This window comes from Falco punctatus (genome assembly GCF_963210335.1).
Source record: "Falco punctatus genome assembly, chromosome: 3".
Classification (NCBI taxonomy): Eukaryota; Metazoa; Chordata; class Aves; order Falconiformes; family Falconidae; genus Falco; species Falco punctatus.
Window position 1 is genome coordinate 111,435,196 of NC_137582.1, and position 23,883 is coordinate 111,459,078.

At 37.6% G+C, this 23,883-nt stretch overlaps 1 protein-coding gene across 4 annotated transcripts; it reads right to left on the minus strand.

Annotated features, from left to right (window-relative positions):
* Positions 1–5,926: 5,926 nt before the first annotated feature.
* PDPN (podoplanin) lies at positions 5,927–23,461 on the minus strand. 4 transcript variants are annotated; one of them, XM_080380870.1, is made up of 6 exons: positions 23,001–23,461; positions 10,994–11,079; positions 10,274–10,406; positions 8,212–8,247; positions 7,717–7,818; positions 5,927–7,113 (listed from the first exon to the last, which is right to left on the minus strand). In XM_080380870.1, exons 1-6 carry the CDS (start codon positions 23,068–23,070, stop codon positions 7,097–7,099), a joined length of 444 nt encoding a protein of 147 aa, XP_080236996.1. In that variant the 5' UTR covers positions 23,071–23,461; the 3' UTR covers positions 5,927–7,096. The 4 variants fall into 4 exon arrangements, with proteins under 4 accessions (XP_080236996.1, XP_080236995.1, XP_080236997.1 ...); XM_080380869.1 differs by having other exon boundaries at positions 7,707–7,818; positions 23,001–23,434; XM_080380871.1 differs by having other exon boundaries at positions 7,713–7,818; positions 23,001–23,433.
* Positions 23,462–23,883: the final 422 nt, after the last annotated feature.

Below are 23,883 nucleotides of genomic sequence, written 5' to 3' on the forward strand. Positions count from 1 at the left end.
GCTTTCAGAAAGATGAGCCATGGAAAAGCAGTCCTTCTTTCCCTTTTTATTTTGTGAATGTAGGCCCAGCAACGGGGAGGAGACGGGCACAAAAATATTTGCTGTGAACTCAGTCTTTGACTAGAAAGCAGTTTTTCATTTGTGGAGAAGTACATCCTGGAGTTTTGTATAACTATAAGCACAAAGAGAAGCTGTGTTACTGATGCGCATAATTAGGCTTATTGCAGGAAAAATAATTTGATTCTAGTCTGTACTTCATGTCAAAATCCTGAAAATACTCAGCAGAAAGCCATCTAACTTTCTAGTGGACTATAGTTACTATATTGAGGGAAGTTTGCTAGTGAATACAACTCTAGTTTAACAGAACCGGCACATGGCTTTAACTCAGATCTTGAGAAGTCGAACATTTATGACTGTATAGGTAAGTATTGGTACAGTTTGCTAGAAGATGTGGTAGACTTTGTAGAAATATTTCAAAAGCTTTTTTTTTTTTAAAGCTATGTTCTCATTGAACAAAGTTAATGAGTGTGATTTGAGGTATGTATTTGGAATTTCTAGATTGTTAAGGAAAAAGTAAGCTTAAAATCAAATTATTTTTTTTGTCTGTATGTGTAGTTATTGATTCAACAGGCTTGCTGTAGAGGGAGGATCTAACTTGGAGCGCTTTGAAGAATAATTCTTTTCTACCCTTCTGTGCAAGCTGGTATTCCTTTATCAGTAAAACTTTTATCTTTATTCCAACTTGGATAAAACTTACAATGGTTTATTGTAAGGGAATGCCTTCTTCACCCTTTGATGGACTTATTTCAGAAGACTTTAAGGGCAATTGTGGGAAAGAATAGTACAGCCAGATCCAGATGCATTGAAGTGAACTTAAAGACAATGTTTGGTAATTCATGGGGTCCTGATTGCACATAAAAATAAGGATGCTGTGTGTCTATGCAGCAGAACACTCTAATGCTGCAAGAGCAGCCCAGCATGAATAGAGAGGTTCCTTGTCCTTGTATTTGTGCTGCCAGATCCCAGAGAACACTTTAGAACTATGATTTTATGACAACCTGAAGTGTAGATCAGAAAAAGACTAGACTGATGTCCTAGAGCCCCTGTATGTCTGACCCTGGACAAATGGCGCTTTTTTTTTGAGACAAACTTCTAATCTGCCAGAACAAAAGATTTTGAAGTTTTTCCCCTGATGCAAGCGTATCTGAGTACTGGTGCGGCTTAACATGCGAAATAGCCCACACAAGTGGGCAAGTCCATTGTTTCATTTTAGCTTAATCTGGAAATGTGAATGAAAATGAAATTTTAGCGAAGACAATCTCTTCTTCCATTTTCCGCTTTTTTGTGAATGGCACTGTTTGGTTTTGGTTTTGAACTCTCAAAATCAATCATCCTTGGCAACTGCTTTCTGGAAACAGAACACAACCTTGAAAATGCATGGAATGTGCAGCACTCCTTGCCTGCTAGGACACTTGCCAATTTAGCATTTACCAGAGTCTGAAAACCTGACTTCTTCAGCCTGGAAGAGCCTAACAGGCTACATGATTGAATGGGGATCTTTGTGTTGCAGTCCAACTGTTTGCTGCAGAGCAGGGGGAGCTGTGGGTTTGGTCTGATGCCTAAATCCACAAGGCCTGGACAAAGACACATGGCTAGTGTGATGCTGGGTTTATTTATACGTAAATACCTCCATGCTGCAGCTGTGAAAAATGTACAAAGCACTAATTCAAACTTCTCATTATGGCACCTAGTGTCAAGTTGCATGTCCACTGCTACCTTCTATATCCATCAGTAGTTGTCTAACAAAACTAGATGCCAAGAACTACGGTATGATTAATACTTTAGGTTAAAAAAGCAGTCTGGTAAAGGATGGGTATGGTTAATCTGGTACTTAATCTAGTTAAGTAGGTAAGTATAAATAGGTATAACAATGTCTTCAGGCATGGTGTAGGCTAGTTATGGCTTAAGCTTTAAACTGCAGTGGTTCAGTAGCATCTGCACTGCAGAATTTCAGGTAGTGGGAGGAGAAATTTAATGGTTTTTAATCGAAACCAATCTGAGCATACTTCTGACCTGAGGGTTCTTGGTAAATTCTGCACATTGCTGTTTTCCCCTGTGTCCCTTGTTGCTATCTCACATTAAAGCATATTAAGGATAATATTACCGTGAGAGAATGGAACATCACTTTATTTGAACTAATATGAAGCTTTGGCAGGACTAATGTTTAAAGATTCCTGGGTTGGTAGCTTTTCCCTTACCTATGTTATAATCCTTGGCAAGTCACTTAATCTGTGTATGGTACTCTCCTGAACTGGAGGTAGTACTTGCCATCCTTCTGTGAATGATACATCAGTGCTTTTGACTCTGAGACCTTTACAGAAAGTGTTAGTGTGCAGGTTGTACTTAATTTTTAATGAAATGTGGTTAAAATACTTGCAATAGCATACTGCAGGTGCTCTTAAAATAGTGAGTAATTACATTTAAAAGCATTTGCTGTATGTTTTGTTTGGTATTTAACTATAAGCAAACACTTGAAATTTACAGGAGTAACTCTATCTCCACAATTCTTCTGGTTCATACTTAATTATTGCTAGTTTTATTGAATTCCTTCTTCTGACATTTTCTGTTCTTAGAGTAAAAACATGCCTTAGATGAGCTCTTGTAAGAATTGCTGTACTGGTGGCTAGAAGTATTATAAATATTGATGCATCAAGTCATTGCTTTCATAGTATACTACTGCTGTGTATCTTTCCCACTGACACAAATACAAGGGGACAACTATGTTTATGATATTTTTTAGTGACATCTGGCATTCTCACAGGAAGCCTGGTGCCTGCTTGTCTGTTCGGGAGAGCCACATTCATGACTCAAAGCCAAGCTGCAAGAAGGAATGTTACTGTTACTAACTATAAAGGAATGAATGTGATCAGGAGTAAGGACTTTTAAATCAAAAGCAAGTGTTGATACATTGAATGTTGTTCCCTATAAATAAAAATCAAACCTGGCCAGCTGATGAAAGTATGGAGCTGTTGTTTCCCCATGTGTTCTCATGCATAGGAAGTCTCCTGACCTTGGGCCTTGATTCTGCGAGCATGTGTACTTCTGTAAGCTAAAATGAATGATCAGTATTTGCCCTAGACAATGTGCTGTTTGACTTCTTGCAGAGCAGAAAAGATCCCATCTTCCATATAAATTCTATCAAAAAACATGTCGTTTGTTGACCTTACCTTTGAAGTCCTGAACTAGTAGTGGGAAGCTAGATAATACAAGTCAATGAAAGCTCAGTTACGGAATGCTGCAGTAGTTTGCGTATGAAATACAGACCTCTGCATGGCTATTTCTAGAATGCTTGTATCGTGAAGTTATGAATTAATTAAAGAATTCTTCAGTAGCATATAAATACATAACAAATATGACAGACTTTCCTGAAGAAATCATTTTTTCTTGATGTTTGCTTGAAGCTGAGTGAAATGTGCTACACCTCAGATTTCTAGGCGGCAAGGCGGTATGAATCATCAGAATATTAAATGTATCAGTGTAGCAGCAGTTGCTGTTTCTTCACATTGACAGAATAATGGAGGTCTGATTCTTCAGAGCCCTTTCTTTCTTCAGCCATATACTGAGTATCCTGTACTCCAGCTGATAACCAGAAGGAAATTAATGTCTCCACACTCTGCAGGTTCAGATTTAGTACAGCACAATATTTAATATTGAGTCTCCAGTGCTGGAAGCGCCCCCAGTAATGTTTCAGTGGAACACTGGGTCACTTGGTTAGGGGTGATTTCACCTAAGGTTAATAAAACTTTCCTTAGAAATGTAAAGGCACAGTTAAGACCAGAAAACGTGGATAGTTTGTATATGAAGTTAAAATGACTCTTAGTGGGAGATTCTGGAGTATAGGAGCAAAGCACAGTTTATTTGAGCAGAATGCAGGCTGTTCAACTGGTGTTCTGTACAGAATCCAGGAAAACTCAGAACTTCACAAAAAGGTTGTCAGCTGTAATGCTGTACACTTTCACATGGGGTCTTGTTACTCCTGGCTTAACCAATATTCAAAATTGGCCTAAGAACGGCTTTCTTATTTTGTGGTATTTGCAAGTTAGCAGCAACTGAGCTGGTGCAGAAGAAACTGGTGACATCTGTGCTATTCCCTACAATGGTTGAATAATTCATAATTCCATATGGCATGCATTTTGTCAGAGCATTTTATGGAGTAGTTTCCAGTGCAGACAAGAATTTGTTAACTCTGGAGTAACAGAAAATACTGTTCTTTTACACTGCCACAATAAGAAAAAGCTGTGATATTTCTGCTTTCATAAGAGTTTACATGCATTTTTAGCTAATTCATACAAGTCACACATGCAAATAGAACAGTCATGCATAAAACTTTGTTATAATTATCTTTTAAAAACCAGTGGTATGTATGGACACTTGGAAACAATACTTGAAGTAATCTGGTCCCCTTGAAGTACTGTAACCTAAAAGTACAGGCGCAAAGGACATTAGTGTGAGTGTGAAAAGTTAGTCTTCCTAGCCAAAATAAATGTTTCAACTGTCACAGGAACTGGAAAATGTGTTAAGGTGTGTGTGAATTGTATTTCAGGGATGGGACCTCGTATACTCATCTGTAAGAGACTGCAGACTTGTTTTCTTTAAAGATAGCTGATTTAATATACCAGAACTTTCAGAAATGAAAGTTTACCCTAACTGCATAACTGAGTTACATGAGTAATGCTGCAGAATGCAATGAGTCATAGGTAAAAAAAAATTACTGATGCTTAAGTGTTTACTTAGATGCCTTGAGAAAAAATGTTAAATCAAGGTCCCATGGCTTAAAGGTAGTGAAAACTTTGCAGCCTACTTGAAGCTCACTTGTGGGTGTTGGATTTTGTAAAGTACAATGCCCAATACCAACTTAGCATTAGTGAAGAACTGAGTTATACACTAAGCTTAGACTTGTTATAGTTTTTTTTATATAACATGACTTTGTACAGTGGTATCATTATTTTTTCCCTTATTTTAGTTTTATGCAGCTTTTAAGTGTAAGCAGAAATAAACCAGGTGAGATTATGCTGGAGGTGACACATGAATGTATTATTGCATGGTATTGCATTACTGTGGACAACTTCTGGGATGCATGTGCTCTGCATCTGAAGTTGCACTGCATGGGGATTAGTACTTAAATCCAAACACGTGGGAAATTCCTTAATGTTAGTTGCGTCTTTGTGTGGGTGCATACATACTGAATAATTTCAATTTACATGTAATGAACTTGATAGTGTTTTATCAGAGCAGAGTCTCAAAACTCGATTTCATTATAAATTGCCTACCTGTGGATACTGCTTGTAATGTGATGGGAATAGTTATTCAAGGGGAAAGTTGTTCCTGCAGGAAAACTGTAGTTTAGAATCGTCCTTTGGTAAGGAAGAGAATGACTGTTCCAGGTAAAGTATTACTAGGAGTAAAAGCTCAGTAATTTGGAGACACCTATGTTTACTGACAGCAAGCTACAAACTAAGACTTTGTATCCAAATATGCTTTAATTCAGAGATTGACAAGAAGTCTAAATTCAGACTTCAAAAACTTTATAGATGCAATAAAAATAAAGTCACCAGAATCTAGAAATCACAGCCTTTGGATCTAGTCTGTAGGTCTCAGCACAGACCAGTCCGAAGATAAAATTTACTACTTGGTAGTCACAGGCTGAGTGTCCCATTATATGAGCTTAAGAATGACACTAAAAAAACCTGTGAATTATTTTTTCTCCCATGTTTAGTTTTTATGATAGTTTCATTTATCAGTGTCAAATGAGTTGTAGACACTGCACTGACAAGACAAGTAGCAAAATAATTTAGGAAGACTAAGGGAAGTTTAAAACATTAACTTTTTTAAGAAAATAAAGAACAATTATTGTAAAATAAGACAATTTACATTACAACTTTTATTTCCAAAGCTTGGATTGATGTGATAGTTCATGGCACATGAAACAGAAAAGCAAACATAGATAAATTGACATCTTTAGCAATTATTGACCATATGGATTATCATAATTTTTACACCAAACATTTAAGTGCCTTAAAGTTTAGAAAACATGATGCATTGCAGCCACTTGACATAAAAAACCTTTGGTCTGAATTCTGCATTTGGGTACTGTGGCATTAAATACGCCACAGAAAAGCTGTAGACTCCGAAGATGCATTATACTTGGTTAACATATTCTGATCTAGTGTTGCACACGTTATCAAACAAGCCAACTGTACAGTTAGAAAATGAGGCAGATAAAAAAAATGCATACGCTAATTGAAAGGCTTCTATTAATTCAAAAGCTTCTACATGTCAGCTCTAAAGCATGCTGAGTAACTGGTTAAAGTGACCCATCAAAACTGGGTATTTTCCAAGCACCCTTTCATTCAGGATGTATATTTCAATCCCTGTATGTCTCTGTAACAACAGAAGACAGGAAATTCCTGGTGCAACAGTCAGATTAGCAAGCTTTCAGATGGTAGGTCAGTTCCAGCTGGGCCTACCATATTTTGCCAATAATAAGTCTCAAAAGCAGAAAAATCTGTATCAATAGTGGAAAGGCTTTTAGCTTCCAATATCTAGTATTTTCTAAATTTGTAAATAACTGGTTCTCTCTGAAGCTAATTCCTCCTTTTTGATACGTCATTTGGTAGATAAACATGCCACAAGCACTTAATTAGTCAAGAACACTTATAAGATTCCAGGTATGTTTTTAAAGAAATGCATAAAATGTAATGTGAAATAATTTTTGATATCATTTAAAAATCAAGCTAGCATATATTACCTGCAAATCACATTTCAGTTGTAAATCTCATTGGTGCTGGGTTTTTTCTTACTGCATTAGCTTTTCCTTTCTTCCAGTAAACTCCTGGTTAGTAAAAATCCTATGAAATGTTTATACTCTGTAGTGGGGGAAGAAGTCCTTAGTTGTGTGTGATCCCCATAGATCTGGAATTCTTTGACCATGTTTTCCATGGATCATCTTCTCACACCAAAACAGGAATAGTCTTTAGTTCTTATGAAATAAGAAGCACTTGTATTTTTCTGGTGCAGAATGGCATGGTTGCTTGTTTCAGCTGTTTTCAGGGCCTGTAAAACAAAAACCACAAACATGTTGTTGTTCATAGTTACATGATCTCTTTTCCTCCCTGCTTGTCTTTCCTGTCACCGCTGTACTTCACTTCCCAGTTCATATTTTGCTTTCTCATAATGCTGGGTGAACAGTATTTAAGTGTAGTGTGGTTTTCTTGCTACTTTGTAAAGCACTTTAGATTTTTATGGCACAAATTAATCTCGTTGGTACCAAAATAGCTTCCACAAAAGTCCAGAGCAATAAAATAAAAATCACTTGTCAGTGTTTACATGTTATCCAGCACTTCCAGAAGTTGGCCCTGTAATAATTGTAGTGAATTTTACCTCTGTGCAGCAGAGTAATCCAAAACTTATGCACCTGATGAGTGTTGTGACAGCATGCATACTGTTATCTGGCAGACATTTTTAAGCACATGAGGGGGTTTAGATCACTCACATCACATTGGCAGCTCTTACAGAATCAGGCACTGTGTAACATGAAAATAGGTTGTTTTGTCAAAATGGAAGCATTAGAAATTTCTGAAGCAATTCCTGTGACCTTGCTCAGAGGATGATGCTTGTTTGAAAAGCATGATTAGCAATTTACTTACGAGTACCTGCCTGACATCTTCCTTACAACAGCGATGATTATTCCTGCAAGGATTCCAACTGCAACTATGATTCCAATAATTATTCCAACCAGTGCAATCGTTTCCAGGCCACCTGAAAGAGGGAATAAGGAATGTTAGCATGTTTCTCATGGAGACCATTGATGAGAGGCTACTGATAGAACTGACACTGTTCTGCTGCATCCCACTCCTTGGGGAAAATTTCTTTCTCTCTCATGAACTCGGAGGCAGGTTTGGGAAGTTCAGCAGGCTTAGTTGTAGCCTGCAGACCTGCAAATGTGCCTTTGGGCTGGAGGGTTCTGTACAGATGTAGTAGCTGTGGAGACAGTAATGGGGTGCACTGCAGGAGGCAGGTCAGGGAGTTTGACTTGTGGCTCTTCCCAAAACTTTTATTTGAGAATAGCATGGGCATAGCTAGTGGCTTTTAGAAGGGTATCGGTTAGCAGTTAAGTTCTCCCTTGTCTTTATAAACAATTCTATTTAATACCTTTTTCAGTTTTCTCTGGTTCCCCACTCAGTTCACCTGTAAAGCCAGAAAGAAAATAATTACTTTTACTCTGCTTTCTACAGAGTTTTGCATCCCAATTTATAATGCTATATCCAAGGGAAACTTTTATCAGCTAAATCACAATGGTTTGAGGGCTGTGTAACGGGTAGTTCTGTTGACAGGAAGTGAGCAGATGAAAAGCTTGAGGGAATGAGGGCAAAAAGCTCTCTGAAGTAATAGAAAGAAATTAAAATCTAAGGGACTGATTGTGATCTAATATGTACCAGCGAAACTTAAGTGTGATCTCATTAAGTTCAGTAAGGATATACCTGGTGTAATGTGATTATAACTAAGACAGAAGTCAGATTTTAATTGAGGTTCAGGCTGGTAAAATTTTGCCTTGCTCTCAGTGTATTTGCTGAACTATTGTCTATTTAGAAAGGGGTTTTAGCAGTTTAAAAGTTTAAGTAGCTTTTTTTGTGTATGGAAGATTGTACAAAATCTGTTTAGTACATTTATCTAATTCTGGAATTGAATTTTTAGTGGAGTCCCCATCAGAAGCAGATGAAACACAAATGCTACTTTTAATTCATTAGAAATATGTCATCCCAATTCTTTAGTACTTATGTCCTTTAGAAAAGTTCTTCAAATTCTATCTGCAATTCAGATCTACTAAACACTGCTTCTGTTGTTTAATGGTAAGAGAAGAGGTCTATGCTCTCAGCAGAGACAAGCAGGCTGGAAAAGGAGATAAAAGCATGTACAATTTCTAAAGAAATGAGTCTAATTTATTGAGGGACATAAAATTGCCATTGAACACAGAAGCTTCAAAAAGAAGCTAGGTAAAGAAGGTGTTTGCTCATGTCTGGAAGTAATTGGCTCAGGCTACTTAGAGGGAAAGTAGTAAATTATATACACACTGTAGGACTTCGTAGAAATACAACTGCCACCAGATAGATTTGACTGTTTCAAACCAAAGCCTATATGCTAAAACCAAACTGACTTGAGATTTGATTGACAGACTGCCATTCATGTGAATTAAGCTATTACAAATGTATTCTGATAGGTGAATGTGACATACTTGTAAGTGTCACAGACTTCTCAAACTTATGACCTGTTTTTTTAATTTATATCTGAGGTAAAGTGCACTGTGAGCATCTGTTGGCAGCAGCTATTACTGTTCACATAAATTGGAGAAACCATGCTTCATTTGTTTAGACACTGCTAAATTTGCATTTAGTTATCAAAAAGTTGGTCTGGAAACAAAAAGACCTCTCTTCTCATAACTGCTCATCTGGCCATTTTAAAGTGAGATTCATTAAACTTATGACCAGTCATTGATACTGTTGCAGGAGGGGAACATTGGAGCAGAAAGTATAATCCCTGTGTTTGTTTTTTTTTTACTGGTAAACACAAGAACAAACCACTAAGAACAGTCCTGATCCAAAAGCCATATAGAGCATATGCCCATTTGTTTTGCCCACACATCCTCGTGTACACAGTCAGACACAAAGGTGTAGGTACTCAGCAAGCTGCCTGGAAGACAGCTGAGCAGGCATAAGGTAAACGGGTCAGAATGCACTTTACCAGCTTCCTGCACCCATCTGTTGCTTGTTGACTACTGTATAGAAATGGGTGCAATTTTCTTTGTACATGCATGACAGTAATTTGTGTCTCTGCAGGGAAGCTAAGACAGACAACTCAGCCAAAATTGAGAGAACAGTCAGGCTCTAACAGTTAACGTTTTCTGCATTTGAGTTGGTCAAAAAAAAAAAAAGGAGAAAAAAAAAAAACCACCCAAAAAAACACAAGCTGGAGAGCTGTTTCTTTTCAGATGATTAGTATGAAAATCAAAGTGAAGGCTTCAGAGTAGAACTGGCAGTGCATTGGTGAATAAAATGGTATAGAAGTAGTTTTAGATATCTTAACTTTTTCCTTTCAAAAATCAGCAGTGCTACCTTTGAGAGCACCTTAAACTTGGTACTTGAATGTTCCAGATATTAAGTAGATGGCGGTAAAACTCAGCTATAAAAAAAGAACAATGAAAGATACTTGTTTTTACCATCAACATCTTCTGTGTTAACTTCATAACCAGTAGAATTAACACTCTCTTCAGCTGTGGCAAATGCACTTTCTGTGGTCATCAGTTGTCCAAACTGCAAGAGATTTGTTACATTGTGTAGTCTTGTGGGCAACTATAAGAATTGGTGGGGGGGAAAAAGAGGGAAAAGAAAACCTCAGTACATCCAGTCTACACGTATGGAATAAGCATTTAAATTTCTTCATCTATCAGGTGCCTCATGGATGCTTTTTTTTAGCTATCACCTGTCATCTTTGACTTTTGTACAGTGACAAAAAAAAAGCCAATTTGTCTTCCCAGCTAGAGGCTTTCCAGATCAGAGAACCTTTCAGTTGAGGACTACAAATGGTGTAGGAAAGGACTGCAGAATATTGCAGACCTGCCTTTTTTTCTGTTTCTCTTTTTTTACACTAGTTTGGCAGTTTGGTTTCACTGAAGCTAATGGAGAGTTACTGAATTAGAAGGTAAATGGCAGTGAATAAGCAGGTTATGAATGCTTTTTGCAGCGCAAAACAGCTGCCAAAAAAACTTTAAATTGTCACCTTCAACATGATTGCTTGCAAAGCAAAAAAGCATTGGTGTTAGAACTCAAGGTTATTCTTCATAATTTATAATGATTATTCAAAATCTAAGCCATGAGACAATACTAGGAATATGAAATCAGGGTAACCTAAAGGAATCTCTATTCAGTATGATACTCACCAGGGTTGGTAATTCTTCATATTCTGTGTCATTTCTCTCTCTGAAATCAATTGTTGCACTTTCTTCTCCTTCTAGAACTGAGCTTGCTGAATAAAATTTTAGAAAATTTGTTAGGATCTTACTTGGTAGTCACATGTTCTGGCTACTTTGACATGTAAATTTTGTTAAACATGAGATCTATGTAGAGTTCCATCTCCCTGCCCCATGCACTTAGGTTTACAAAATTATCTGGATTAACTTTGAATCTGCTGTACTCTTGTACAAAGCTGTAGGACAAAACTTAAGTACACATTTAACCCTGATATAACCTTGAAACATATTGGTTAATAAAAACTGTGGCCAAGAAAAGATTTATTTCTTTTCTTTGAAGAAAAGATTCCTCCCTCCTGCCCCAGTGGATGCGACTTCCAGATTTCAAGTTAAGCATTAACTTATGTTTTTGGATAAATTACTTCAAGCATCTTTCATTTTCTGAAATGCAAGAGCTTTCTCCCATCTTCCAGTTCAGTCCCAGCTGCAACCTTTATTTTTAGAACTATTGTTATTATTTACAGGTGTAGCTATAGTTTAGAAAATATTCTTGCACAAACCTACTCAGATTTTTCTGAAGTGGCAAACCCTACTTGCCACATTTTGGATTTTTTTAGGTAACACTGTAAGGTCTCCCTTTTTATTCTAGACCTATGCATGTCATCTGTGGTCTTTGGTATAATGGACATTTAAATTTTGGCCTGCACAATGCTCACTCTTTACAAAGACAGCCAGACTTCACCAATAGGAAAGATGAGATGGGACAAGGTAGAACATGAAACATACAGATATGTGAAGATAACTGGCAGTATCAAGAAAATATTGAAAATGTAAGTATCATTCAATTAAGCTTCTTGCTGATTCATCAAACTATGTCCATATACAGTATGATATTAATGTGGTATGGTACCTGATCTGTATGATTACAAAGCTAGGTGAGGCTGCTTGTTATGCTGTTGCCTGGGGCGTAAGAGTTCTGCTAATTCCAGATACCAGCATTTACATTTAAAGCAAAGAGCTACTAATAAACATTGTCCTGAGCAAAAACTTCAGGCAAAAAAAACCCTAAAACTTCTGAAAAAATCTTTCCTGGATTTGGAGTTTGCATCTAACTTCTATTTCAGCAATCAGAGCAACAGTTTGTCCAAACATTTTCAAATCCAGCTTAAACTTTTTCAGAATAACACTGCATTATTGCTAGGAAATACTGCAATGGTAGCTGATGGTTGTATGACTGAGAGCCACGTTCATGCTCTTCAAAAGGCAGAGACCTTTTAGGGCTGTTGGAGAAAACCCTGGCTGCTTGCACATAATTTGCCTGTGATGCATGCTAGGTAACAATTGTCAGCTGCTAACAGGCTAATTATGAACAAAGAATAACTAATCTTTTTCTCCTTTGCAAGACAGCTTGATACCTCTGTAATTTGGTAAATTGGAAGTGGTATATTGGTAGTGCTGCATAGTGATGTCTTCATGGAGGAGGACAGCTATTCACATGAGTTATTTAAAGACAGGGATTTACTGTACCATTTGAATATTTTATGTAAGAGAAATATTCATGACCTGTTTGTTTTATTAAATGTTAACACTGCTTCTACTAATTTCACCTGCTTTTTAGTGACGTAAAAACATTCTCATCTCCTCTGCATTTGAAGTTAGACTATTTCTGAATTGTTAGACTAGTTCCACGTGGTAAGACTCACATGAAAGGCTATGATCCTAAATGCATCCTACTTGTGTTGTATATGATAGAGGCAAGTAAACAATTTTTGTACTTTGACTGAAGTTAGAAGGAACAGACACTTTCCTTGGTATCAGTCAAAATTTGAAAAAGAATAGAATCACTTTGGATCAGCTGTGCGTATATTACTTGGAAATTATTTTTCTTTAATTTAGTCCCATTTTTTTGTTCACTTTATAACTGTCCCTTTTAAAATAAAGATGTTATTTCAAATGAAAAATACAATATTTACTTTTGAAATGAGTAAAAGAAAAAATGCACTGGCACTTTAAAGGAAACTTTTCATAAAAAGGATGAATGATTTGACACTGGAGAAAAAAAAATATCTGTTTCTGCCTGAAACTCTCATCTGAGTTCTACTGGAAATTTGCAAATATTTTTTCTTGCTCCCAAAACTCATTTTTGAACCAAATTACAAATTTTTCATCCATCTCTAACCATGTAAGACTGAGAGCTTTGTCCCATTGCCAAGAGACTAAACACTGATCTAAATTTAGATTTCTAATTCCATGTTTACTCAAGTAAATAGAATTGTATATTTTTATACCTTTTATAAGCCTGAATACAGATACACTTTCTATTTAAGAGCCAAAAGGGTGTGCAAGTAGTACTTTAGGCACTAACAGATGAAGAAAGTATATTCATGTTATGCCAACATGAGACCTAATATAGTGGCTAATTAAGCCAGCCAGTTTCCCAAAAATCACCTTATAATCCTTGCAAAGACCAGAACAGGCCAGGGTGAATCATATCTCCAAATTAGATGGTGTAAATAATGTTTTGGTCACATTTGAAATACCCCAAGTAAGCAGCATTGAAAATTTTCTGTTGAGATGGAATAAAGGGGGCTTGACTTTTAGGTGTGTTGATTTAGTCACCTTCTAAAGATCAGGGCATGTTAAGATACAGCACTACTTTATAAGCAAAAAGTATTTTAAAGTAATGTCTTTAAAGTACAGTACTGGGATTATGCTATGTGAATGTCAGGTATAAAGAAAGAAATAGCAATAGAGCTCAACAACATGAATTGTGTATGGAACAGTTTACCTTGTAATCCCAGTTGGAACTGAAAAAACAGCTTTTATTCACTGGTTGCAAAATAAGCAAAGATGGAGAAAACCAATTACCAGAGGAAAAACACCAAGTAGAAGGTGAAGTTTTGTATGTTAACAACAAGCAGCTTATTCAGAGAAGCTGCTTATACTCTTGGTGTGGCAGTAGCTTTCAGCCTGAAGAATGACCTGATAGTGAAGGCAGGAAAGGAAACTGTGTCACAGAACAAAGGTGTAGAGAATTAGTGAATGTCGCAGAAACACAAAAGAATTATTCTGTGCGTGATAAAAGTTATTGCAGATTCTTGGCAATAAGTGCCATGTAGAAAATCTATTTCAGTGCATTTGCCCTCTGTACAGTGATTGACAAAAGGAGGTGGCCCAGATTAATCTTGACTAATTTTAGGTTCTTATTAAAGGTGCCTAAATAAGGTGCCTGCTTGCCCTTATCTTCTTTTATAGTCTGTAGGGAAAGATAAATACTTCTAGAAGGTAATTCAGCTCACCTGAGATCTGGGTCATCGTTAGTAGTGCTGGCTTTCCTTAACTATAAAGGGAAACTAGAATAATATGGCTCCCCTGTTAACTTCCTAAAGCTCACAGGTCAAGCTGATTTCTGCTACTGTCAAGTTCTTGTCCCGGCCCTATCCAATCTACATAATACTGTGTTCAAGCTGAGGTGCTGTGTTTGCTGGAGAATAGTCCCTGGAGTATGTTTCCAGGTTTGATTTTTCTGGACAGATGGTGGAGGTGGTCTAGGTGGTAGTTAAGCAGACTCTTAGAGACTGGGAGGTGATGTGTTATTGGTGTACTGCATTTGTAGGATGGCATATTTAATACTCTTTGTCGGAGGAAGTCATAATAAAGCAAAAAATATTTAAATGCAATTGAGAGAAACTAATTGGACTTGTAACTTCTTTCCCTGTACCCAGTACAAGGCATATATACCACTGACATAGAAGAGAATGTAAATGGGGTGTAAGGGTGTATGTGCTGTAGTCATTTGTTGGTTTCATCTTATGTGGGCCAAATGTAGCAAGAGCCATCGGGTTAAGTAGTGCTTCTGCATATGTTCTTAATATTATCTTAGAGGAGGCTGTAAATAAAAACATTGCCTCACAGTGCTATGACTGTCTCCAACCAGCCCTAACGCCTCTTCTGTTTGCAGCTATACATTGCTGCAGATGTGAATTAATCATTGCATCTCTTTTCTGCCAAAGTTCCAGCTGGGTGCGTTTCACTTCAAAGTCCCCAGCTGCTATCAGGATGCAGCTCCTCACACCAGGAGAAAATTTTATGTCTTTAAAAGTTTAATACTGCTTTGAAAACATCCCATGGTTAAGCATCCCATGACCCACTTAGGGGAAGATGAGCTCACTACTTATTGTTATGCATGGAGTGACAGTTTACTAGAAAAACCTCTTAGGGTTGCTTTCAAAGCACAGTGGTTTTGTTGGAGAGTGAGTTGTAAAACTGTTGTTCGTTAGCATTTCTTTCAGGTATCTCCAAAACCAACAAAGATACTTCTGAAGATGAAAAATGTTGTAAGATCTTATTTCTTTCCCAGCAGTCTGGATAAACACAGACGCTAGTGGGCAAAGGCAGTTGTAAGCCGGTATTTTAGTTTAGTACTTGAAATAGGAAGCCCTCAAAATAGAATGAGTTTCCATCTCTGCGATAAAAGACCAGTAGGTAAAAATGGCTAACCTTAAAGGATTCCCTCTAGCAAGAACTCAAATAATCTTTATTGTTCATTGTCCCTCTGCTCCTATTTGGGGTGGGGGAGAGGGGGGAGCAGCTCCAGTTATAACAGCTAACAAAAATTAACTAGCAGGTTAACTGTCAAACAAAGGCTTTGATCTTAAAATGCAAGTTTAGTTTTATCTGCATCTTATATTTTAGTCTATCCAGCTCTGCTAGATAAGTGCTTTATGGAATGCTTCTCGAGAAAAGCAAGGGAAAGAATTTAATGGGACAGGTCACTTGGGAGATATCACTCTTCTGTTTGAGAGATCACTGAGCTAACTGTCTGGAGTGGACTAATGTTTTTCAGTATCTGCTTCCTGAATTGGTGCAGGCTAAGTGGTGGTGTTGAACTGTTGATGTACCTGTGTCAGGCGTCCTGTTTTGGCCATGTTTTACTCAGCATTTATGTCCTGATACAGGAATTCTCTTTCTGAGGAAGCATTATTCACTCACAGACCTTAAATTGATTATGAGCAAAGTAAGTCTTCAAGTCAGTATCTCATTATTGGAGTAAGTTCAGTTGTAAGCTCAGTGGAAACTTTTACTCATGGTGGTGGAAGTTTAAGAAAAATGTGTGACTTGATAAGGTATCAGCCTTCTGAATGCATAATATTTCAGCAGCAGCTCTGTAGCTTTCAAATACAATTTTGTCTGTTATTTGGCCTCATCCTCAATTTGTGAAATGGTTAAATACTGCCAAATCCAGGGTAGTACTTTTTTTTTTTTACTTTGAAAATCTGAGGTTCTGAAGAATATGATATAGTTTATTCTGGATTTTGAGCCTTTGGACAGTTAAAATTTTTAGACTTTAGAAAGGCAAGGAAGTTTTTTTTAATAAGAACCAAAATTCTCATTTGTACCTGTGGCTTCTGCAAAATTCATGACATCTGCAGTATCCTGAAAACTTCATTTCTTTAGCCTTGGCATTTTCTCTTTTTCTGTTAATTCTTTCTGGAAGCTTGAGTAATGTATCATGACATAATACAGAAGTGTCCTGGCATGTGTTTAAGTGTCTAGACTTTTTGTTGTTGGGGAGAAAGTATGTACTGCCTGTCTAAATCCTGAAGTGCATGCTGCAGTTTCCTTATACAAAGATCAACAGCTTTGCTTTATGTAATGAAGGAAGGTGGGTGACTATGAACTTTGGAAAGTATCTGCTAGATGAAAAATGCTCATGATGCACAAGGAAGGACTTAACTCAGCCCTATCCAGAGTATGACTGATTTTGCGCAGGTATTCCATGTAGCTCATGATGACAATGTTTTGCTGAATTGTCAGAAACATTTCCTTTGGTCACCACACCCTACTACAGATGGTTTCTATTGCTGTGGCTAGCTTAGCCAAAGGAACAAAACCAGAGTTTGAATCTACAGTGCCAAGTGGCAAAGAATCACTTGGCTGCTTCTGAATGTTCTTAAGTCACATGTCTTCTGAATGTTATAATAGTCTACATTGCCATATATAGGATATCCACAGAAAAGTAAAACAAAATGCGTTTTAACTGAGTAGATAGAAAAATAACTGCTCGTCAAGTGCTTGCTAGAGGTATATGACCCACAACCAGAGTTAGGAAACAAAGCCACAAGAGGAAAAGGTGGTGATTTACTACGCTTTCTCTTATGCAAGGATAAAATTGGCCACAGAGCTGTGGCCATTAAGACTGCAGAAACTCTATTACAGGATATTCCTTTAAAATATTCCTTGCAGAACTAGAGATGAATCTTCTAAGTTTTATGCTTTTAATAGTGTTGCTGTGTTAATCTCTGATTTCTTGTCTGGTAGGCACGCTGACCTCAGTTGCTATCCCATGAATGTTGTGGGCTAAGCCTACTTTCTTACTGCCATTTGCTGCCCTGTGACCCTGTTTGCAGTCTTACTAGCAATTTCATTGTTTTCTCTGAGCAGTAGGGGTTTGACTGGGACAAGAAGATTGGAGTTGTGATCAAGCTGTAAGTCTCTTTTGCATCTTTCTGTAAGCGGCACCTAAAACTGCAGCATTACCATACTGTGTTTATCCCATTCACATGGTCAAGGAAAAGGGAGTGTTGCAGCTAAGGCAAGAAGAAAAGTACAAAATTTTGTGTAGTGGATCAGCAAATTTTATGGTGTGTGCAGCAGACAGCAGACAATCCATGTTCAAATAGTGAGATATATAAATGCAGACAAAAGGAATTAAGAAATTACCTCTAATACAGTAAAACTAACCTTTTCCCTAAATCACTTCCTTCCTGAAACTGAGGCCCATTCACAGCTGTGTTGGTAAAGGTTACTAACCCCTTGTATCTGCCAGCAGAACTCTTTGCATGATCATTTCTTAACTCATTTCTTTGAAATATGCATGCTAAACACTAAACTGGAAACTGGTTAGGCTTTAATTTTGTTCACACAATGATTTTTGGCTGGCTGCTTTATATTGCCACACAGCAAGCCAGATCCATTCAAATATGTTTAGTCTGACTTTGATACTAACAAACATACTAGCTAGTATGTGGATGGGTTCTGTAGTCATAAAAACATATCAATATGCATTTGGCATTAAGTGCATCCCCTTCACAGACTCAGCAGCATCTCTCATTTTCTGCTCAAGCCCTCCTAAGAGAGTATGTTTGCCTGAAATGGTGTACACAGCTGAATTGTGCCTTCACAAAGAATTGTTCTGATGCAACTTAAGCTGGCTGTTGTGTTTGCAATCAACAAATACAAAGATGGAAAAAACATGAGGCAGTCATAAAGCAACATGAGAATGTGCTCAGCATCACAGTTCCTATTTCTTTTGAGTGTCTTTGGCCAAGCTTCTGAGACAGAGTTGGAAATCAATAGTAAATCTGTCTCTTACTTTTCTCATTTGATTCTCTTCAGAACAACCCAGCATACCTATAGTCCCAATCCTTATCTTTTTCTGAAATGCTGTGTAGCAAGTTGTATGCTGCACAGCTATGTGAGCATTGCTGCAGCATTAATTCAAACTGAGGGTATGGTATGTGCGCACAGAAATCCGAGGGGGCCGTTATAGAGGCTGCCTGTCTGCAACATGGATCTGGGATGCGGTGACTAGTACGACCTGGCAGCATTTGGGTTCTGTCCTGTAATTCCTGACCGCATCCAGACAAAAAGCAAACAAACCAACAAAACAAACGTGCAGCTGAGACAGACCATATGTTAGAGCTGGGCAAACAGTAGTCATTTCTGTGGTACGTGTGTATGTATGGCTTGCCTCAAATGACACAAGGAGGAAACACTGTATGCTTCTGTCGGAGCCCAACAGCCTGCATGCTGTGGGCTATCCTTCCTTTACTGGTTGGGGTTTTTTATTATTATCTAAAAAATGCTCTCTAGGTTCTCAGTTGCTTACTTTTGCAGATGACTTACAAATATGAGATCTGGGGTAAACGCCTGGGTTAGTAGAAGCTTTTGAATTACAGGAGCTGAGAATCTGGCCTCTCTGTTCTCAGTTCTCACTGTGCAGGTTGAGTTACTGAAAAGTCGACTTGCAAGCTTTTAAATATGCCTATTTCCTTTGCTTGTAAAGTTACACAGATTCAAGGAGTAACTTGACATGCAGATGGGCAAGCTTCTCTGCTTTCCCAGTGCAGAGGAGAAAGCAAATTTTATCTGTTCTCTGCTGGTCTTTTACCAAGACGCTGCAAAATACTGACTGATTTGCAGACCTACTTACTGAGACCCAGTAAGATGTTTTTTTCCTTCTTGTGATAATTAAGTTTTGGGTATTGGACATGCAGAGCTAGATTCGTATCATGCTAATGTAGTTTACAACAGGCATATATGGGGACACACGTGCAAGTGTACTCATCATTCATAATGCAGCCAAATGAAAGGTGAAAAGTTTTGTTGTACTTATTTAGTAGAAAACTGGCTCCCTTTTCAGTCACATGCGACTGTTCATTCTGTTTGTTCATTTTGTTTACTACCAGAAGCTACAGAATTTGATTTTTCAGAAGACTTTAGAGTTGCCTGCCTGTTGTTTGGTTTTGTCACTGAACTGACAACAGAGTTGGGGTAAATCAAGATACTTGCAAAAAAAATATTTCTTGTGATTTTGTCAATTCTGGGTTTAATAACGTTGAAAAACATAGAAAACTTAGTCTTTCATGGTTGACTGTAAACTTCAAATTCCTTTCTTACTGTATAAACACTTTTCATCTAAGTTAACCTGTCCATGTGCTTGCTTTTAGTCCAAAACATAAGTAACATGACCTAGTATAAACCTGTTTAATTTTGAGACTTGCATAAGGAGGTATAATCTAGTATTTGCCTCTAGGTAAGATCAGGCATGTGGACAGTTGATACAGCTCAAGTGACATGTGGTAACTTGTTAAACAATCATGTTAATTTTTGTTCATGTTATGTGACAGCCAGTAAATTAATCTTCTCTGCAATGATACTTGCACAATGGGAAAGTTTTCAAATTAGGAAATGCATTGCCTCTGTAAAGCACTCATTTGAATGCTTGTGCTTTTAATTGTTCGACTAATGCTGTGCCCAGAAAAAAATTACACCAACTTCCATTTCAACTCATTTGGTGTGATCCTGTGTGGAAAGATTTGCCTGAATTTTTATATGCTGAACCCGACCACAGAAGGACAAAAATGTATCTACTAGTCATTCAATAGGGAAATACCTTAGTCTAAATATTCATCAGCTTGTATAGACTGCTCAGGGCTGTTCTTGGTTGTAAGAAAGACAAAAATACTTGGTTGTTTTCGTTAGGATTTAAACCATGAGTAGATAACACAACTAGAGCATGTGTGAATGTTTTAAGTAGACAGTGAAGTAAGATCTGTCACTAGGTTTTCTTTCTGTATTTTTGCTAATTTCTGCCATTTTATTTGGAAGCTTACACATAAAGTGAAGTGAATTAATATGTTAATTAACTTCTCTACATCAATATAGTATTTTATGCTGTTACAGCTTTGTTATGTCTTGCTTTATGTGACTCAGTTAAAGGAGCCTTTAACGTTTCTTTTGGAAACCACATTGCTGCCTTTGTCAAGAGTAGCACGAATGCAGAAAACTTTAACATGTATCTTCATTCATTTTTAACTTACTGGTGTTAGATACAATTTTCATGTTCCCTATGAGCAAAGAATGTTTAAGCACTTCTGACTTCTCCCTCTAAGATTCATAGGTTTTCACAGAAATGTTCATAGGTTGGCTGGTAGCCCTGTTGTTGGGTCAGTGGTAACTGCTATTTTTAAATCATGTTTCTGGTTCACAGTTGTCCTGAAATGTTTTCTTTGCCTCTGACTTTTTCATAAAGTTGCAGTAACTCAAAGACAGCAGATAATAATGAAGCTACTCAAACTGTGGATCACTACCTGCAAGGGGGAAAATGCTATGCTTAAAACTAGGATCAAGAGCTGAATTCAGTTTATTTGGCAATTCAAGGAGAAATTTGGAACCAATAATAATCCTTTTGGAAATACACTTCCTGATCGAAACAAATCTGCTTTTCTTGATTCAGTCTCAATCCATAAAACAGAGTGTCTAGATAAATCTGCAGGTATTCTGTTGTTATATTTATGGCCTGGTCAGGGTTAAGAGGTATCAGAATCTGATAGGGAAACTTTTTTCCTCTAAAACCCTCAGGCCAAATTGACTAGAGGTTCAGGTATATGAATATACGCACTCCTAGTACTACCTAGTGTTATACAAGGCAAAAAAATTCTCCCATCTTCACTGCAGGCACAGATTGCCAAAGGTGGCATTAACCTTTTAAGTTTGTTCTAACTTGTAGTTGCAGTGGTTATTGCTAAACAGCAGCAATATGCATGCAAAATATTTGGGACTTGCTTATTTTATATCTGGAGTCTGTTCTCCTGGTGTATCCTTTGGACATTATCATAAATGACTGGCTCCACATGAAGAAAAACTTGTAAAATCTGAACGGACACAAAAAGCCTTAAATATTGTGAACTATGTTCTAGATCCAGCTGTAGAGTTCAATGCAAACTATGCTGGTACTGAAACAGAGGTGGAATCTTGCAAGCAGGAAATATTTTATCATTTTTCTGGCTAGCAGGGTTTTAACCAGATCGATGCTGTACTCCTCTGAGTTGCAAGAAAATATGCTTGAAAAATAAAAAAACCCTTTTTTCCTGTGCTTTAGTATCCTGGAAACTGTTTAAGGGGATTCTGTAAAATGGTGGTGGGTTTGCCTCATTTCTTATGGCTTTAAACTCTGGTACTTTTAATATTGATGCTTTTTAAGGATAAGGTAGCTGGGTGAGCCCGAAAAGCAGTATTTGTGATTGGCCTAATACCTGTTGGTTTTAGATTTTCTGTGAAATTCTGAAGCATAACCCCAAACTTCCAGCCTCATATTCTGACATACAGGACACCAGGAATTCCCATTAGAAGTTTCATCCAACATCCACATGTACCTGTATATCGATATAGCTCGATTATTTCCAGCAGAATGATAATTGTCACCAGGCCAAAATCAGGTGATATGTTTGGGTTAGGGTCCCCAAGTCCAAGGCAGACAAGTAGATCTCTGCTTTGGAAGACTAGTGGGTTGAGTGTCAAGTTGTTTTCAGGGCACTAGTGCTTGGAACACGTTCTATAGCAGTGGTAGCTGTATTTCTCCGCTACAGGCATACTTTCTGTTTGCGCATACATCAGGCACATTGCCCAATGGCCAATTCATTCATAATGAGTCAAATACTACGCACAAAGACTGAATTTGAATGTTATGTTCCTGGAATCAAGTACTGCTCGGGGTAATTCTGATTTACTGTTAATAAATCAGACTCATCTCCTTTAACTGAAAAAGACTTCAACATCTGTTTTACCTAAAAGTCTATATTGTATTTTTCTTCTAAAATGCGATAGAAATAGTTTGCCAAATCAATTTTTTCCTAGTAGATATATAACACTACATAACACAAATCCGTCTTGGGTAATAATTCTTCCTGGTTTAGTTTCCCTTGCTCGTATGGCTTAAGTTAGTATTAGCAAAACCCTGCAGAAGGCTCGTTCTAAGCTGTTGTCATGCCTCCAAGTACCAGAAGTGAACTCTTGAATGGAAAGATTTGTAAGTTACTTTCGTAGAGTTTCACCACCTAAATGTCAGTAACAGCTAAATTATTGCTTGCAGTCTCCGTTGCATATATTACAGTGAAACTGAAGACATTTCCAAGGGCTGTTGATGTAATGTCTTCCCTGACTGCTTGTACTGTCCTCCTTCCCTTACACAGACACCCACAGAAAATGCCTAATAGAGCGTAACTCTGCACGTCTGAAAACTTTTGATGTGTTTCTTTCCTGATTACAGCCATAGTAGATGCCCAGTAGTAGCTTAAGAATTCAAAAAGTTTTATAAACAGGACAGAGCAACTATATTGCCTATAAGTAAGCACACAAACTGTTAAATTACAGGAAATGACTGGAAATAATGTTAACCAAAGTTTCTTCTTACCTTCTTCAGCAAGTGCTAGGAAAGGCACGCTCCCTAGAACGATGATGAAGAATTGAACTTTAATGAACATCTTTGATCTGCTTAGAGAAGAGCTTTCCAATCCTGGGATCAGATGGATTCAAATTCTGATTAATTTTTTTAGAGGCAGAGGAGAATTGAGATAACAAAAAGAGATCACTGCAAAAAATACTTTGGTATTCCAAATATTCCTTTAACCTCTGTAGTCTAAAGGGGAAGGTTTTCCCAGATGATAACTGCACAGCTAAAGAAAACTGAGTGGAGTCGGCATTATTTTCTTTAGCCAAGGGGTGGGAGCATGTCTAAGGTGGTCCTCAAAGAAGAGCCAGGCCCGCCCTCTGCACTCTGTTTGGTCAGTACTAAAATTATGATCTCAGCCCAGGTTTAAAGTTACAGGAGCTGTTGTGGCTTTCAGGAGACTTTTATTTAGCAAAGGGGGAAAGGGTGTTTAGGCAGGGTGAGGTGTTCGGGTAGTTCCCTCCCTTCTGCAAACTGTCCTTAAAAATATTTAAGGAACAACACTAAGAACATTTTTCCTGTTATTTCCAGCTGCGAACTGGTGGAGGTTTTCTTAATTTCAGTGAGCCCCCATGTTTATCTGAGCAAGTGTGGTGCATTTAGGGATACTTGAAATAGTTTTAGGATGGGTTATTTCTGCAGTAAATACTGTCTGAATTTTTCTGCATGTCTAAGTCTCCCTCAGCTTGTGTCCTCAAGTGACACCCTAGTTGTAGTCTAGCATTTATCTCTGCCCACAGGCTTGCTAGCCTCAGTGTGCTAATATCACCCGACAGAGAGGATTTTTCCTTTTCATCTGTAACTGTGAGCAGTATAGCTGTACAATGGTCTGTGCAAGACTAGTTTT